The sequence below is a fragment of the Camponotus floridanus genome, unplaced genomic scaffold (assembly GCF_003227725.1).
Source record: "Camponotus floridanus strain SB8 unplaced genomic scaffold, Cflo_v7.5 scaffold135, whole genome shotgun sequence".
NCBI lineage: Eukaryota > Metazoa > Arthropoda > Insecta > Hymenoptera > Formicidae > Camponotus > Camponotus floridanus.
This window is the reverse complement of record NW_020229254.1, coordinates 487,184-506,098: the sequence shown is the minus strand read 5'-3', so window position 1 is coordinate 506,098 and position 18,915 is coordinate 487,184. Positions and strand designations below refer to the sequence as shown.

The following is an 18,915-nucleotide window of genomic DNA, read 5'->3' as shown; positions in this document are numbered from 1 at the left end:
TAGGGATGGGATTAAGGGGGGAATTATACGTGGGGGGGAAGGGTAATCATTCATCCCATTACATGCACTGGACACTCACGCGCACACACAATATCACCACACGCATATACATTACACTTACAACCACACATCACCACTCATTATATACCTATGCACCCCATAACACTAACATACACCACACTTACCTTGGACTTCGCCAGGATGCCCGATAGAGACGGGGGCGAAAGCCCACTTGACAGATGACTCTGGAGTGGGTTATGCGAAAGCGGGTACCACTCCGGAGTCATGTCAATACCTGACGGACGTAAAGAGAGGAGTTTTTAGTGGGTAATGGGCCGTTAAATAGGCCGAGTCCCACACTGCCCCGCCCTACGGGGGGCGGGGCGTGCGTAAGAAGCATTTTCTCCTCTCTCGTAAAAAAAAAAAATAAAATAAAAAAAGATTCTCCCCCGGGTGGGGAAGGAGGGGGAAGGGGGAGGGATGGATTAAGGGGGGCATATATGGGGGGGAGGGATCATTCATTCATCTCATCTTACGCGCAAACATACATACACTTGCACACAAACAGCACACTTACTTATACACACTTACAAGCACTCAACCACACATGCATTAGGGCTCGTCCCGATGGATAAAGAAATAGCGGAACGGAATAGTAACGGAAAGGTGACTAGACCAATCAGAATGATTCCGTTCCGTTTTTTCGCGGCCTGATTCCCCATGGCACGGAACTATTACGGAACGGAAAAGAAACGGAAAAATTTCTAATCTTTATATTGAAACCTTTATATTGAAAGTTTGCGAGGGACTCGGCTCGGAGATCTCGAGAGAGCAAGACGTGTGCAACTCCGCGAGTTTTTGATAATCCGAACTCTTATATTCGTGAACAACCTCCTTCTTGTATAAGAAGAGCTTTTCCGCTATTGTCTCTTGCGGTGTGTTCTACTTTCTTTTCGCCGCTCATTGATTGATTGTCTGGATCGCTGCTATACGGCGACATATAATTTTGCGCAGTTTTAATATTTGTAGGCTAGTTTTTCATTTCTCAGAAGAGCAATGTCGTCTTTGGTACGTTATTATATATATGGGACATAAAATATATATGTTAAAATGCTCATCCCACATGTATTTGTTACAATTATTATTTTATTAATAGCAGAAATTCAAATGTGGATATTGTGGCTGGCTTGTTTGGAGCGATGAAGATGGAAAAATCACACATAGCTGCTTTGCAAACTGTGAAGAAATAGTAATGGACAAAGATCGAAATCTCTTTAGAAATGGTATGTATATTTGTGTTTACAAAAGAAGCAATATGTTTAAGAAACATTACTAGAATTTATTTTTTAAATAATTTTTTAATTTTCGCTTAATTTAACTAATCCTTAAAATACATAAGTATTATATATAATATTTGTTACAAACATTTGAAACTAAATCTGAATTATTTAGATTCTTTGGGAGCACATTCGCGTGTGACAAATGAAAGCAGCATTGCCTGTATTGAAGAAGGTATTGAAAAAGAAAATATTCCTGAAAATTTTGAAAAACAGACTGACCGCGATATAGATGAAGATTTAATAAGTGCGGTAAAAGGGAGACCAGCTTTATATGACTATCGCATTTCAGTGAAAGAGCGAGGGAGGAAGCAAAAGGATTGTTTATGGCAAGAAATTAGTGAATACTTGAATGGTAACACTTATATTATTTATTTATTAATTTGCAAAGTTTTTTATACATGAATACATATAACAAATATTACATATGTATATATTTCTCAATTACGTTGTATGTTGCAGGTTTTTATACCGCTACTGAAGCTGAAAAACGATGGACCTGTCTGAAAGATTGTTATCGAAAATCAAGAAATATATTTAAAAAAAAACAAAGCGTTGCGCAAAAGAGTGGTGCAGCTGGTATACCAAAGAACTATGAAATAAAACCATCTTTTCGTTATTACGATTTAATGGCCTTTTTAACTGATACATTAGAATATCGAGAGTAAGTTCAAGAATAACGATAATTCAACTAAAAATTATATTGCAGTAACGTTCTATCATTTATTTTAGAACCGTAACATCCTTACAAAAATCATGTAAGGAGCCACAAGCTTCCAGTTCAAATAGCAATATTCCTTGCAGTTCAAATAGTAACAGTATTGCTTCTACATCAACAACAAGCGACAATTTCAATAATATTCTTTCTCCTGTCACTAATAATAATACGTCTACATCGCTGTCTCCAGTTTCTCCGATATCAACAAAATCAAAAAGTATGAATTTTAGTATTTATTATGTACAATTTAAATTAGTGAATTAATAATTTATTTATACATTTATTTGTTACAGAGAGGAAAAAGATTGATTTAGACGATTACGAACAAGCTCTTCTTAATTCCTTAACACAAAATACAGAAGCAAATCCTATAGATGGATTTGTGTTACGTTTGGCAGAAGGCTTACGTAGATTATCTTACAAATCACGATCAAAATTAGAAATAGAATTCTTATCAAGACTATATGAAGTAGAAGAGGAAAATGAGAAATAACAAACACAAGATGTGATAACTATATATGTGATAAATATATTTTAATAAGACTGATTTCTTTATAATATAACAAGAGGATTGATGCAATAAGTTGCATATTTTGCATTTTTTTTTAGTTTTTATTTTGTTTATGGTATTTTTGCAAAATACTTTTTTGTTACAATACTGATTGTGCAATACAATAATTTAATAGTTTTTATGTTTGTCTTATATAAATCATTTTATTTTGATTGCCAAGTATAATAAAACCAAGTATAGTCTGTTAAAGATGTATTGTTTATTAGACAGTTTATCTAATACAGTTAACTATTTATATACTAATCAATATAATAAATTATATGTTTATATAATACAGAGAATTTAAATAAAGAGAATTTATAATAAAGTTTATTTAATAACAATTTTTGTTACTTAATAGTTTTCCTCTTACAACATACTTTGGTTAGATATGTTTATTAATTTATCTACATAATACTATTTGTAAGCTGTATTGTTAGTAACACAGGATACATAAATAAAAGAATAAGTATTAAACCTTAGAGACTCTTGTTTTATATAGTAGTAGTATGTTTGATAAGAAAGTTCTATTTATATTATATATTAGCAACTTATATATTAGTTTTTCCGAGATGTGTGTTAAAAGGTAAGATACAAAAAGAATCACAGATAAAATGTATATGTAAAAATAGTTTCTTAATCTTTATATTAGACTTAGGTCCTATTCAGAACGTGCTTACAAAGATGTTAGCGCGTTGTTATCCAAAAGAAGAATCTGTTTCTTATAATACAGATTCATCTATTGGATAACAATGCGCTAATATCTTTGTAAGCGCGTTCTGAATAGGGACCTTAATGTTTGACACAAATTTATATATAATACACATACATATAATTTTTTGTCAATAGCAAATAATGTTTTATAAATTAATCTCGCTTTTAATTAATTTATTTAATGACAAAATGACTTTACATTTCTTGTCATATATAAAACATACTTAGTATTTATTTTACAAAAAATATTGTAATTGTTTATTACTTATTAAACTTTTAGAAATTATTTCTGTTTGCTTTGTCCCATTGTTGTTTAATAGCTCCAACAGAAGTACAAAAATATTCCATAAACAGATCTCGAATAGTACTTCCAGAGCGAAATGTATCATCTTCAATCGTAGGAATTTGTAAGTTTTGAAAATATTCATTTATATTTTTTTTATAAGAAATATTTGCAGAATATAATCTATTTTTTACAAACGACTGTGCCAAATCGTTTGCCATTAAAAAATTATGTAAACAAACTGTAGCTTTAATAATAGAAATCGCATTAGAAATACTTGTTGCTATAGGTCTTCGAAAAATTCTCCATCTTGAAGTTAAAATGCCAAATGCGCATTCTACTGTTCTTCGAGCACGACTTAATCGATAATTAAATATTTTTCTATCTATGTTTAAATTACTTCTTCTTGGATATGGGCGTAGCATATAACTATTTAACGCAAAAGCTTCATCACCTATTATTACATAAGGTAATTGAGGACCTTTGTCTGAAATTAGTCTAGCTTTTGGTAAACTTAAAAGATTATTTTCTAATAAATGTCCAAGTTCACTATTCCGCAATATGCCTCCATCACTTCGTCTTCCTTCAGCTCCTATATCAACTATTGTGAAACAGCAATTAGCATCTACAAGTGCCATAAGTACAATACTGTGTGTACTTTTATAATTGTAGAATGTAGAGCCGCTTTTAGGTGGAGCCTAAAGTTAAAAACAAGATAAAAAAATAAGAAATTATATTATACAAACATATATACATATATATATATATATACAGGGTCTACCAAAAGTGTGGAAACCCCTAAATATCTCGGAAAATATACGTTTTACAGAAAAGTGTTTCCAACAAAAGTTGTAGGGTTTAAGAAGATCTATATACTGATTCTATCAGTTTGACCTTGGATGGCGTCGTCAAGGTCAGGTCAAGGTCACATTGACTTTTTTAAATGACACCCCCTACATTTGATTGCATATTCTTATAGCTTAATTCAAGAGCTTTCCAAAACACTATAATAATGTTCATTTTTATTAAGTACTTTGCGAGTTATGAGGGTTGAATGATAGAGTAGCGCCGGTATTAACATTATCCAAGGTGTACTACATGGAGGTTACTCGCTCGGATTTGCATCTGTTGTGTGTGTGATCCAGCTAACTAAGGCAAGATCGGTCGTGGATCCAGTCAGCAAAAGCAAAGACCCAACCAAATTACAATCGAGCATTTAAAGACCTGGAAAGCAATCGACATAGTAAACAGTAAATAAATTTGTGGATGCTCATTTATCATAATAATTGTTCGAAATGTGTGCGTGTGCGTGCGTGCGGTGCGTGTATACAGAGATCAGGTTAGGTTGCACCAAACGATTGCAAATGTGTTTCAATGTGTTAAAGTAAATGCTGAAAGTGGCTGCCATTTACTTCCTGACAATATGCTAATCTTTGGTAGAATGTAGAAATGACTTTACGATTCGTTTCAAAAGGTATCAAAGCCATTTCATCCCTTATTCGCTGTATCAATTCGTGAATGGTTTTAGGTTTTGTTCTGTAAACCTTACTCTTCAGATATCCCCATAGATAATAATCAAGAGGAGTTAGATCTGGTGACCGAGGTGGCCAATCCTCTCCTCCCTCATTTCCGTTCCTTCTTCCTATCCACCGTAGCGGAAAAGTCTCATTTAAAATACGACGTGGTCCTGCACCAAAATGAGCAGGAGCTCCATCATGCTGAAACCATATTTCTTGGAAATTATTTGGAAAAGTATTCTGTATGGCTGGAATTATTTGATCAACAAGTAATCTCTCATACCTTTGAGCGTTCAAATATTCTTCAAAAAAAAACGGCCCTATTAAATAGCCATCTATTATTCCGCACCATACATTTATTTTTTGTGGATGTTGTGTGTGAGTTTCCCGCACCCAATTCGGATTCTCATCTGACCAGAAACGAAAATTTTGATTATTAACTTCTCCCGTTAAGGTAAAAGTTGCCTCGTCTGTGAAAACAATTTGATAAGGGAAGATGGGCCGGACATCTATTAGTGCCATCATTCTTTCACAGAAATGTATACGACGCTCCTCATCTCCGTTTTGCAATTCTTGAACGTATTGCAATTTATATGGATGGAACTTGTTCTTCTTTAAAATTCTCCAAACCGACATGGGAGCAATATCGTGAGTTTCAGCGACTCTCTGAACACTAGAATTGGGATCTTCAATAAATGTCTGCAGAACATCAAGTTGTTTTTCTTCGTTGGTTGCAGACAATGGTCTTCCTAACTTAGAGCGATTTCTTACGCTACCAGTTTGTCTAAAACGTTCTATTGTTTTTAACACAGTGGACTTATTAATTCGACGGTTCGGATACGTGTCATTAAATAATCGAACGACATCAGAGAACGATCTTTCGTTATCACCCCATCCACGCATCATGAGGATAGTGATTCTTTCACGTTCCGACAAGTCGCCAGCCATTTTTAAAACGTTTAATTTTAATTAATCGTACGTTGTATTTGGACGATAACAATTAATTTCTGCTTGCTCAAAGCTGAAGTTAGAAGGTGTTCGTTCTTTGATAGCTTTATACATTCTTAGTTGAATTTTAAATGCGAGTTAGACTGCATGTAGTGCGTCACATAGCGGTAAATGAAGGAACTAACGAGACGTTTCATACACGTTTTATGGAGCAATTTTTTGGCAATTTGACTTCAGCGAAATATGAGGATATGTTGAGGAATCGATCTTGCCTTAGTTAGCTGGATCACACACATAACAGATGCAAATCCGAGCGAGTAACCTCCATGTAGTACACCTTGGATAATGTTAATACCGGCGCTACTCTATCATTCAACCCTCATAACTCGCAAAGTACTTAATAAAAATGAACATTATTATAGTGTTTTGGAAAGCTCTTGAATTAAGCTATAAGAATATGCAATCAAATGTAGGGGGTGTCATTTAAAAAAGTCAATGTGACCTTGACCTAACCTTGACGACGCCATCCAAGGTCAAACTGATAGAATCAGTATATAGATCTTCTTAAACCCTACAACTTTTGTTGGAAACACTTTTCTGTAAAACGTATATTTTCCGAGATATTTAGGGGTTTCCACACTTTTGGTAGACCCTGTATATATATAATCTGCATATTATATTTATGTTACACACACACACATACACACACACATATATATATATATATACACATTCATACCTGGATTTGCACATGTTTTCCGTCAATTGCTCCAATACAATTTGGAAAATCCCATAAGAGTTCAAATTCTTTTGCTTTTTGGATCCACAAATCTTCTGTTATCTCAGGAAAAACTTTTTCTTTTAAGATCTCCCAGATAGCTTCACAAGTTTCTGCTATAATTCTTGAAGTTGTATTCAATCCAATTCAAAAAGCGAAAGAAATCGAATGCATTGTATCACCCGATGCTAAATAACGTAGACAAATTTGTAATCGTGTAGCCGCTGGTATTGGAGTTCTTATAACATGTTCTTTTGTGATTTTTGATTCAACTAACTTCAATAATTCATTAAAGGATTCTTTGGTCATACGCAAATATTCAAAATATTTTGCAGAATCTTCATTTGCCATTTCTCTAATTAGATTGGCACTATCTCCTTGAGCATATCTTCTTTCTTGAGTGAAAATGGATCGAACCCAAAGTTTTGGTTGCTTTTCTTTTTTCTCTTTTCTTTCTCTTAAATATTGTAGAAAAATTTTAACCAATTGGTTTCTTTCTGCCGACGTAAGTGTGTGTTCTTCCACTCATTTATTTTATTCATTAATAATATTTTTTTTATATATCTTAATTTTTCGGAATATTCATTTTCTACTGTTAAAACATGTATAGATGATTGAAGATTCTGACATACTGTCATATTCATTTTCTGAACTTTTTTGTATTTTAAGGGGTTACACCACAGTAGAGAGCGAAAATTTAACGTTTCTTTGCGATTTTTTTTTAAGTGGAAGGAAAAGTAAAAGGGTAATTCTTTTTAAGAATGTTGTTAAGCATGTTTTGAAGTTTTAAAAAAAATTTTGTTTATTAAAAAATATTACAAAATGGCTGCCAAACAGCCGTTTCTGCGGAACGGTTTTTTTTGGAAGGGCTCCGCGGCACGCAGTAGAAGTGCAGCAAATATTAATCTGGAACAAAATAAAAAATTTTTTCTTAAACTACATTAGTATAGCTATAGAAATACGTAGGGGATTTTGAAAATATTTATTTTTGTTAAATTGGCGAGCATTTGAAAAAAAAGTTCATTTTACTACCAAAAAAACGGGCACTTATTTGTACCTAAAAAATCGAAATATTAACTTATCGAAAATCGGCTACGTATTTCTATCCGGAATGTTGTTTTAAAGATGTGATATTAATTTGGAGTGAAAAAATAGAAAATTGCTTGAGTTATGCTGCGTGCCGATTTGAAAAAACGTGTTTCGAGAAAAACGCGTTTAAAGTTTTGACTCGTGTTTCGAACATGATAAAATAAAAAATTTGATTATTAAAAATTTTTTACCTTTAATCTGCTATTCCAGCACCGTAAAGCTGACCTTCCAGGTTGCTAAACTCCTCCTCGTTTTCTTTCCTGGATGCTTTTATGCTGGAGCGAGCCTCTTTCGCTGCGTCCGTCAAAGAGCGCTCCGCACGTTGTATTCGAGCAGCATCCGCCTCTAAGCAAAAGTTGTAGGATTGTGGTCCAATGTTCATGTCCAACACTTTCATTATTCTTAAAACGTTTATCAGACCATCATTAAAATTACAAACAGCAATGTCACTTGCTATTTGTAATATTTTCTTTCCGCTAGAATAATTTTTAGGAGCCAAGTGCCAGACTGTAGAATTAAAACTTTCGTTGCTGTTCTGCGTATAGCCTCCCAAGCAACGATTCAGCAACTCGTCACGGCTCAAATCCTCGTAGATTGGTCTGATGGCTTCAAAAATTTCGTTCGATAGTGCCGGCTTATGATGAAAGGAGTCTAAGGAACCCGTTGCTTGCGCCTTCTTCCATTCGCACCAAGACTCTGAGCATTTTTCGTGCTGTGGATTTTCGTCAGTTGACATTTTATGAAATAATGTCGCCCAGATTTCATTTCTCATATTTTCCAACGAGTTTGAATTCCGTCGAATGGCCAAGCCATAATAAATTGTTAACTGATCAATTAATTTCATAGTTAATTTTCCTTTTCCTCCAAGATTTTTTGTTTTTTTTCTCAAATTTCTCAACCGAGTACCCATTCGTTTTTGCACATGATCAATACATTCTTTTTTTGACACTTCAAAATTTTCATACGGTTTTGCATCCAATATCCCCTTGAAAGTTTTACTGTCACCATCACCTATATAATTTGCGTATTTAAGTCCGTGTAAAGCTTCGGAACGTTGAAACATCTCGATGACAGCATTTACCTCCATTTTACCCGATGAGCCTTCATGGTTCGACTGACATTGATCGGCATGAGTTTCGAGCCATTCTTCATAATCAGCAGTATCTAATTTATTTTTCCAGTGCTCGCAAGCTTTACAGTATTTCGATTTCACTTCAATGTCAACAATTTTCCCTGTAAACCATCCAATCAATGATGTGATCCCGAAAAGAGACGAAAATCCTCGTTTTCTCCAGGAACCATCACCAGATACAGTTATTCCCGTATGCAATCCATTTTCTTCACTTTTCTTCTTCTCATCTTCTGCTGCCTTTTTCATACTACAGTCTCGCACGGCTGTCGTAGCGATCAAAATCATATTTACTGCACGGTCGTAACAACTTTGGAATATAGGCCGTGGCAATTCCATAAATGCGCAGAATTTCATTATTCCAGCTAGCCCCACTCCTAATAGTCGCATTGTTAGTACAATCCTACGGTTAATTTCATATCCATTTCGTATGAATGGACAACTCGGGATTTCAACTTTTGGACAATTCGGGCAACAGACAGTTATTTTGAAGCCTAAACCCCGCGTACCTGATTCGAGAAATCTTATATCAGAGTTGCACGTTTTGCACTTCACATATTCCGAAATGGCAGAGAAAACGGCAAAAAAGTTTATAATTCGGTAACTAAATTCACTTTGTATATCGATATCGTCAGTCTCAACTTTCAATTTCTTTGCCGAAGCGCTGACACCGGCCGAATCTTCTTCCGCTTCATATCTGTTCGGCGGTCGTCGTTTCGTCACGTTGCTCCGTCGCCGCGTCTGATACGATATTTTTGAGCCTTTATGGCTTGCATACACTTTCTTTTCACTCATTGCTCAACTCACATACATATCAAGGCTACAAATAACGTGTGAATGAAAAATTAGCACTGCAACAGAAAATCGTGATTTCAAATAACTTCCACGCAAAATTTATGTCTTCTCTCAACAGCAAAGGACGCTGTACTAACGTATTTTGTGTTCAAAATGCTTGAAAATGTTTCTAACGACATCTATTAGTGTATTAGAGAAGTTAGAAATCGAATGGTAAGACATAATGCTGTACTCGACAAGCAGTTTCGTATTTACCGCAGGTAGTCGTTTCGGAGCAGTCGGGAGGGGTCGAGAAAGAGCTCGAAATTTCAATGAAAACGATTTCTGGCAGATATAAAACCGTTTGTCTCTTATTCTAGAGGGTTCAAAGGACTTTTTAAGCCAATAAAAAAAAAATCGATTTTTTGAAATTTCTACTGTGGTGTAACCCCTTAAATCAATCCTTTTCCTCTCTGTAACAAATGAATGTATAAATAAATTATTAATTCGCTAATTTAAATACTAATAATTCGCTAATTTAAATACTAATAATAAATACTAAAATTCATACTTTTTGATTTTGTTGATATCGGAGAAACTGGAGACAGCGATGTAGACGTATTATTATTAGTGACAGGAGAAAGAATATTATTGAAATTGTCGCTTGTTGTTGATGTAGAAGCAATACTGTTACTATTTGAACTGCAAGGAATATTGCTATTTGAACTGGAAGCTTGTGGCTCCTTATATGATTTTTGTAAGGATGTTACGGTTCTAAAATAAATGATAGAACGTTACTGCAATATAATTTTCAGTTGAATTATCGTTATTCTTGAATTTACTCTCGATATTCTAATGTATTAGTTAAAAAGACCATTAAATCGTAATAACGATACATACCATTTCTAAAGAGATTTCGATCTTTGTCCATTACTATTTCTTCACAGTTTGCAAAGCAGCTATGTGTGATTTTTCCATCTTCATCGCTCCAAACAAGCCAGCCACAATATCCACATTTGAATTTCTGCTATTAATAAAATAATAATTGTAACAAATACATGTGGGATGAGCATTTTAACATATATATTTTATGTCCCATATATATAATAACGTACCAAAGACGACATTGCTCTTCTGAGAAATGAAAAACTAGCCTACAAATATTAAAACTGCGCAAAATTATATGTCGCCGTATAGCAGCGATCCAGACAATCAATCAATGAGCGGCGAAAAGAAAGTAGAACACACCGCAAGAGACAATAGCGGAAAAGCTCTTCTTATACAAGAAGGAGGTTGTTCACGAATATAAGAGTTCGGATTATCAAAAGCTCGCGGAGTTGCACACGTCTTGCTCTCTCGAGTTCTCCGAGCCGAGTCCCTCGCAAACTTTCAATATAAAGGTTTCAATATAAAGATTAGAAATTTTTCCGTTTCTTTTCCGTTCCGTAATAGTTCCGTGCCATGGGGAATCAGGCCGCGAAAAAACGGAACGGAATCATTCTGATTGGTCTAGTCACCTTTCCGTTACTATTCCGTTCCGCTATTTCTTTATCCATCGGGACGAGCCCTTACACATACAACCTAACACACACAACACGCACACAGAACGAGCGGAAGGTAACCCGGACAGGAAGGGGGTACAAAGCCCATCAGGCGTAACCTCCCGGGCGATTCATGCCAAGGCGGGTACTGCCCGGGGGGGGGTCGGCCACTTACGGAAGGACGCCAATAAAGTTTAAAAAAAAAAAAAGATTCTCCCCAGACTCATATCGAGGAGGAAGTCATATCGAGGAGGAAATATTACGGGCAATGACTGCCGCTGAGGTATGCGCTCAAGCGCTCGAATATGTATCCAACATAGAGTTAATTCGCACTAAGTGTGGAAAAATTCAGGGCGGCCTTAGCGGAGAGCTCCGCAAAAATGTCACAAGGACTCGGCGAATTAGTGCGCGAATTGCAGCACAAAGCTGAAGCGGTGGGAAATCCCCACTCTCTTAAATCTAAGATTGAGGAACTCTTAAGAGACATAAAACAGAGTAACAAAGCTTGTGAAAAGGAAAAAGAACGAAGGAAAAGAGAAAAAAGTGAGTTCTTAGAGATCATTGCAGATCTCAAAAAGGAAAATTTAGAAATTAGAAGAGAGAATCGTGAAATGAAAGCTGAGCTACAGAAAGAGATGGAAGATATAAAAGCGAGTATGGAAAGAGATAGCTGCGGACGCAGTAACATAAAAGAAGACACAGATATGAAAGAGGATGGAAACAAGAAAGAAAAGAAAAAAGTTTCCTTTGAAAAAGAAATGAGGTCTTGCCCAGTACCCAAGCCACAAAGAAGACCTGCGGCTAGAGAGGTCAACTTAACATTAAACGAGAGCTTACCAACAGAAAGTGCTCCGGCTTTCCAACACTTGAAGGAGAATCTACAAGGAACAACTGGTGGAAATGAATGGCCCGCTACTGACGAGACATGGTCATCACCTTCTCCTGCAGGTAAAAAACGAAAGCTAGATATTGTGACTGAGCCGCCTCTAAGATTCCTGTGGCAAAGTGAACATTTGTCTTCTCTGGATGAAATTATTAATGTTCCCACTAGTACTACACCATCCGGTAAACGGGAGTTTCTCTCCATGGAAGGAGCCCCAGTACCAGTAGGGGGATCCCCACAATGATATTTTCGGGATTAGGCAACAAGTCGGCTGCTGCCACACCTCAGCCAAGATGTATCGTAAAAGAAAATATACAACTAGTTCCTCCTCGAGAGGATTATACAGCATCTAAGAAAACTTACGCTAGTATATTAAAAAAAAAGGATAAGGATAAAATATCTACATATTTACAGAAGGATAAGGTGTTTACATTCTCACAAGCGCCGTTGGAACAAACCACAGAGAATAAACCAGAGTGGTTTACAATAGGAAAGAAAGGTAAACCTATTCAGCAGTTTGCTCCGAAGATCTCTAAAAAACAGAGTCTCAAAAACTTACTTAAGAAAGAGAGGAAGAGACTCCCGGCTACCGCAGCCATTAGTATTAGAGGCAGCAAGAAAGACTTTGATTATGCAGACGCTCTAAAACGGGCACGCCAAAACATCTCTCTTGAGGATTTGGACATTAAAAATCCCAAAATCAGGAAAGGTATCAGTGGATCACCTATTATAGAGATCTCTGGTCCTGATAACATTAAAAAAGCGGACTTGCTTGCATCGGAGATGAGCAAGATGTTCACCGGAGAGGCACTAATCTCCCGCCCTAATATCAAAGGGGAGATTAAATTAACGGGCCTGGATGAATCAATCTCCACAAATGATGTCTGTGATGCGATTGCGTCTGCAGGACCCTGTAAACCCAGTGATATTACTGTTGGACAAATCGGTAGAAATAGATTCGGAAATGGCATTGTTTGGGTCAAATGTCCAAAAGCAGCCGCACTTGCCCTTGCTGAGAAGAAAAAGTTACAGATTGGATGGTCTCGCGTAACGGTTGAATTACTTCCAAACCGTCAGATCCAATGTCATAAATGCTGGAGTCTCGGGCACATTCGCTCTAAATGTCGATTCAACAAGGATTACACAGGAAGATGTTTCCGATGTGGTGAGAAAGACCACAAAGTAGACACGTGTAAAAATAGAGCTAGATGCATAATCTGCGCGGAGAGACGTCTCCCTGATAACCATCGTATGGGTTCAAATATCTGTAAGGTCGCCAAGATGACTCCTTCCCCACGTGCAAGTACCGAAACAGAAGTAGACAATATTTCACCGAAAGATACCACTAACACTCCTCCTTCGGAAGTTGCAAGTATGGAAAATTCATCTATTAAATCTAGCCCCGAGAATATAAGTCCTACTGAGATATCCACTGAAAAACTGGAAAAATCGTCAGGTCGGAGGAGTGATGTTTCGATGGAGATCGAAGAGCCGGAGAGATCTTCTAATTGTAGTTACTTACATGAAGAAGAATATACATACTGGCTTAAAATCTAATAGTTATATACAAATATCTACATGGTTACTATACTACAAATTAATCTCAATAACTGTAAGGCAGCTGAAGATTTAATGCTATATACAGAGAGAAAACATCATATCGATTTAATATTAATCACCGAGCCTTATAAGGTACCAGAAAATTCGTTCTGGACATCAAGTAAAAACAACACGGCTTGTATACGTTGGAATCCCGATGATCGTATGAATACATGTATAAAAAGAAGAAGTGGCAGATTTTCCACATCCATACAGTGGAATAATTATGTATTTGTGTCTTGCTACATTTCTCCTAATGTAGATATCAATGAATTCCTTGATGAAATAGATAATATAATCATGGACGCTCAAGACTACAAGATCATTATCGGAGGCGACTTTAACTCAAAATCCACTATGTGGGGCGCCTCTCAGACTAATGTACGTGGAGATCGTTTGGAGAGATGGAGTGCAAGTCGAGATATGGTACTTGTTAATCACGGTTGTAAACCCACCTGCATAAGATCACAGGGTTCTTCTATCATTGATTTGACGTGGTGTAGTCCCAGTGCCAAACCTTAAATATTATCCTGGGAAGTAATGGACTTGGAGACATTGTCAGATCACGCTTATATCATCTTTCAGATCAATATGAATGAAGCTCCTCCGATGTCACGACGTAAAAAGAAATACATTAGATGGGCGCACAAAAAAATGGACGCGGACAGATATAGAGAAGTCCTGACGTGGAAATGTGTGAACCACACACACGATGAAGAAAACGTAAATAAAATGGCTAAATGGACGCAGGAGGTTATTACTGAAGCTTGTAATTACAGCATGCCTATTATAACCAACATGCGAAGAGAAAGTGTATATTGGTGGAATAGTCAAATAGCCAGAGCACGATTTGAGTAATCAAGCCAGAAGGAAATGGCAGAAGATGAAGAAAAATAAAGCTGTCACTAATATACTACTTGCGGAAGAATCTTATAGATCCAAAAAGAAAATACTTTGTACGTTAATAAAGAAGGCTAAAAGTCAAGCATGGAACGATCTTATTCAAAGTATAGAAAAAGACCCTTGGGGTCTCCCATATAAAATCGTGATGAAGAAACTACGGCTAAGTACACCTTGTTTCGGCGAAACCCTCCCGATTGAGATCCTGGAACAATTAGTCGACAGACTATTTCCACAAGATCTTCTGTATAACGAGGGGATAATTGAAGAAGATGCTACCGAACCTTGGCTCGAAGAATACGATATAACTATTAAAGAGATCAATAACATCCTAAAGAAAAAAGCAGGGGCTAATAAAACCCCTGGTATAGATGGTATTAAGTCCATCTTTCTCAAAAGGATCTCCTCAGAATTTCTGAAGGAATTGACTTTCGTCTATAATCAATGTTTACGTAAAGGAATTTTCCCCAACATGTGGAAAAAGTTGCTCTTGATATTGCTTCCTAAAGGGGTGCAAGATATATTAGCTCCTAATGCACGCCCCATATGTTTGATTAGTGAGCTTGGCAAGCTGTTGGAAAGCGTTATCGACAACCGAATTCATGATTGGATGGATAGACATCCTGAATCACAACTGGCTAAGAACCAATTCGGTTTTAGGAAACACACCTCTACATGTGACGCACTACTAATCGTCCAGGAGATAGTAGCAGAGGCCAAATTAAAAGGCGAAATTGTCATTGGCATAAGTTTGGATATCACAAATGCGTTCAATTCAATACGCTGGTGTAATATCAGAAGAACGCTAAAAGAAAAACAATTCCCGAAATATTTACGTAGAATTATCGGCGATTATCTATCGAATAGACAAATTGAGTATCCTACTATTCAAGGAACGACTACTATGAGAAAAGTTACCGCGGGTGTCCCACAGGGATTGGTCCTTGGATCGACCCTGTGGAACATCACTTATGATTCCATCCTGAGAACACCGACGGAAGAGGATACGATTATACTTGGTTACGCCGATGACACTTTTGTATTGGCAAGTACACCCACTATGGAGGCTGCAGTGGTTAAGGCTAACCTACAGATTTGTAAAATTATTCGCAATATTAAGAACTTAGGATTACACATTGCGGCACATAATAGTAGCCTTTAATACTAAAAATAAAAATAAGGATATATACAATAATAATATTATGTACACTATATATCTTGATAAAGAAGTGATACCCATCAATTCCACTGTTAAATATCTTGGTCTGATCCTAGATAAAAATTGGTCATTTATAGATCACTTTGATTATATCGAGAATAAAATTTCTAAAGTGAGTCGAGCTCTTTGTGCGATTATGCCCAACCTTCGTGGACCGCGTGAGAAAAAACGCAGGTTGTACGCTCATGTGATTGCATCCATAATCAACTATGGCGCTCCTATATGGAGCGAATCTACTATACATAGAAAAATTAAGGAAAAGTTACGCCGTATACAGCGGGTATTAGCAATACGCGTTATTGCGGGATATCGGACAATCTTTACAGATGCATCATTGCTTCTTGCGAGAATATTTCCGGCGGACTTACATGCTGCGTATTTCCGCCGGGTATTCCTGCGGGTGCACGAATTGAAAAGACAAGGACTTTGGAATAAGCTTGAGGAAAAGGAGATTAAGAAAGAGGAAGAAATTCTCCTACGAAGACAATCTCTCTCCAACGTAGAGACATAGCAGGGGTGCGCACGTATCATGCCATCGAACCCCAATTGGAATTATGGTTGGATAGACAACATGGCGAGATGACTTTTCACGCCACACAAATTATTACGGGACACGGCTGTTTTCAGTCTTATTTGCATCGTATAGGCAAAGCTGAAACGCCTGTATGTGTCTTTTGTGATTCAGAAGAGGGCACACCGGATCACACGCTCCAACGATGTATGAATGGGATACTCATCGGGAACTTTTGTGCAGTATGGTCAGTCAAGATTTGACGTTAAATACTTTAATCAGTCAAATATTGTACTCCGAAGATAACTGGGAGACCTTTGTGACCTTCTCGGAGGCTGTTATGTTTGCAAAGGAGGAGGAAGAACGTGCGCGTGAGCGCAGTTGGGAGGAGAACAGCGAAGAGGAGATATGATTCGGTTAATATGATGAAAACTGCCTCAATACTTACTTAAATTAGACAATTGGCTTTACAGTCATTCATTTATATACGTATGAGTACACTCTAGAAATTAATCCAATCTAGAGAGTACAAGATTCGAAACACTCTTTCACACACACACACATATAATACATACATGCATACCGCACATTCACACTTACATATACATATACATTCAACCAAACATACATACTAAATAAGACACATCTACAGGGGAGGGATTACGGAGGGAGGAGGGAAGGAGAAGGAGGGGGCAGGGGGTAGGGTTTGGGGTGGATTAGGGAAGGGGATACGGACACACAACACAACACACATCACGCGTCTGCGTGCATGCGTGCGCGCGTGCATGCATGCACATGCACACACACACATACATACACATACACACGAACCACTGTAGAAACTAGGCAGTACTTACCTAAGATGATCTGACAAAATACCAGACAAATGCCTTTTTCTCCTGGTTACACATACACGGAAGGGAAAAAAAACAAAGACACACACATGCACATGTACATACACACACGCATACGAACATATACACATATACATATACACCTATACGCACCTACACACACACCTACACACACACATCACCATACAGTTTCTTACACAAACCAGGAGACTGACATACCGAGGACACCCGAAGGAAGAAGGTCAGGAAGACCTAATGGCAACGACCCCCGGGCGGGTAATGCGTAAGCCGGTACCGCCCGGGGATCAAAGCCATACAGGAGGAGCGTAAAGAGAGGAGTTTTTAGTGGGTAGGGGCCGTTAAATAGGCCGAGTTCCATACTGCTCCGGCCTACGGGGGCCGGAGGCGTGCGTAAAAAGCATTTTCCCCTCTTTCGTAAAAAAAAAAAATAAAAAGATTCTCCCCCGACTCCTCCGTGGTGTGCCACCTTGTCGTGGTGGAGGAGCTCCCCTCTTCCCACTGGGTTGAGGAGTCTAAGAGCACACCATTGCACTTCCTCATCTTCGGCATTGAGCCGGCGGGGGATGAGAAAGGGGGTTGCGCTCCCTCCGGGCACCTTGGCCTGATGCGCATAGGGGTAGGCGGCCCTGACTACAATCGCCCGGTCGGTCACGACCGTTAGGGGTGACCCTGCTTCGGCGGGGCCTACCACCCCAGTGACTAGAGGATGGAAAACCTTGAATGAAAAACCCGGCCTGGACAGTCCGTTAGCCTCTGGACGGCGTGTCCTAAGGGAAGGAAAACCCTGACAGAAAACCAATTTCCTTTATAATATGAGTATGACACGTAAAGGAAAACGACGTACCGGCCCAGGGGTTTCGGACGCCCAGGGCCCGGCGGGTGTGGGGGATGTCGTCCCGGCCCCTCCCCCGTCGTCATTCGACGACGGGCTACCCCCGGTGTCGCGGGTGGGCATCGGGGGGGCATTGACGATCACCCTCAGCTGCCTTCAGGATGTATGGCACATCCTGATTAATGTGCAGCTCGAGTTGGCGCATTGGGCCCATCCCGCCTTTTCCGCGGACCTGGACCCCAAGCAGGCGTCTGCCGATATTCGTGGCATATGCCAACGCCTAAATAAGGCCGAGAAGATGGCCTACGATACCCGACATGGGCTAAGGGAACATCAACAATCCCTCGAGGAGGCGACAACATCCGGGATTTCGGATGTGCGTTTGGCGGGGGGCAACGCTTCCGGTTCCCGTCCGAGGGACTGTGGAACGTCCCTTATCCGCCCAGCTGTGAAGGAGCGAGATCAGTCGGTCCAGACGACGTCTTCGGCTCCTGGCGGAGAAGATGGACCGAGTAAATCGGTGGGTCCGTCTCGTGGCCGAGAATCCCCACCGACCCGGCCCAATTACGCGCAGGTCTGCGCGCAGCAGAAGGCCCCTGAACCCACTTTGCCCCGGACGGCCGGACTTGTGGTCCGCGTTCCGGGGCTGGGGCCTGTCAGGGTCTCGCGTGTGAAGGCGGGCGATGTCATAATAGACATCCCCTCCTCTGATCTCGGC

At 38.5% G+C, this 18,915-nt stretch overlaps 1 protein-coding gene and 1 pseudogene across 1 annotated transcript; one reads left to right on the top strand and one right to left on the bottom strand.

The window, feature by feature from the left end:
• Positions 1-753: 753 nt before the first annotated feature.
• On the top strand, positions 754-2,548 carry LOC109610035. The gene is made up of 6 exons (XM_025406198.1): positions 754-1,068; positions 1,160-1,283; positions 1,453-1,692; positions 1,800-2,001; positions 2,070-2,272; positions 2,349-2,548. The coding sequence occupies exons 1-6, from the start codon at positions 1,057-1,059 to the stop codon at positions 2,546-2,548; spliced, it is 981 nt and encodes a 326-aa protein (XP_025261983.1). The 5' UTR covers positions 754-1,056.
• A 1,047-nt stretch (positions 2,549-3,595) lies between these two features.
• On the bottom strand, positions 3,596-7,196 carry LOC105251731 (annotated as a pseudogene).
• Between the last annotated feature and the right edge of the window lie 11,719 nt (positions 7,197-18,915).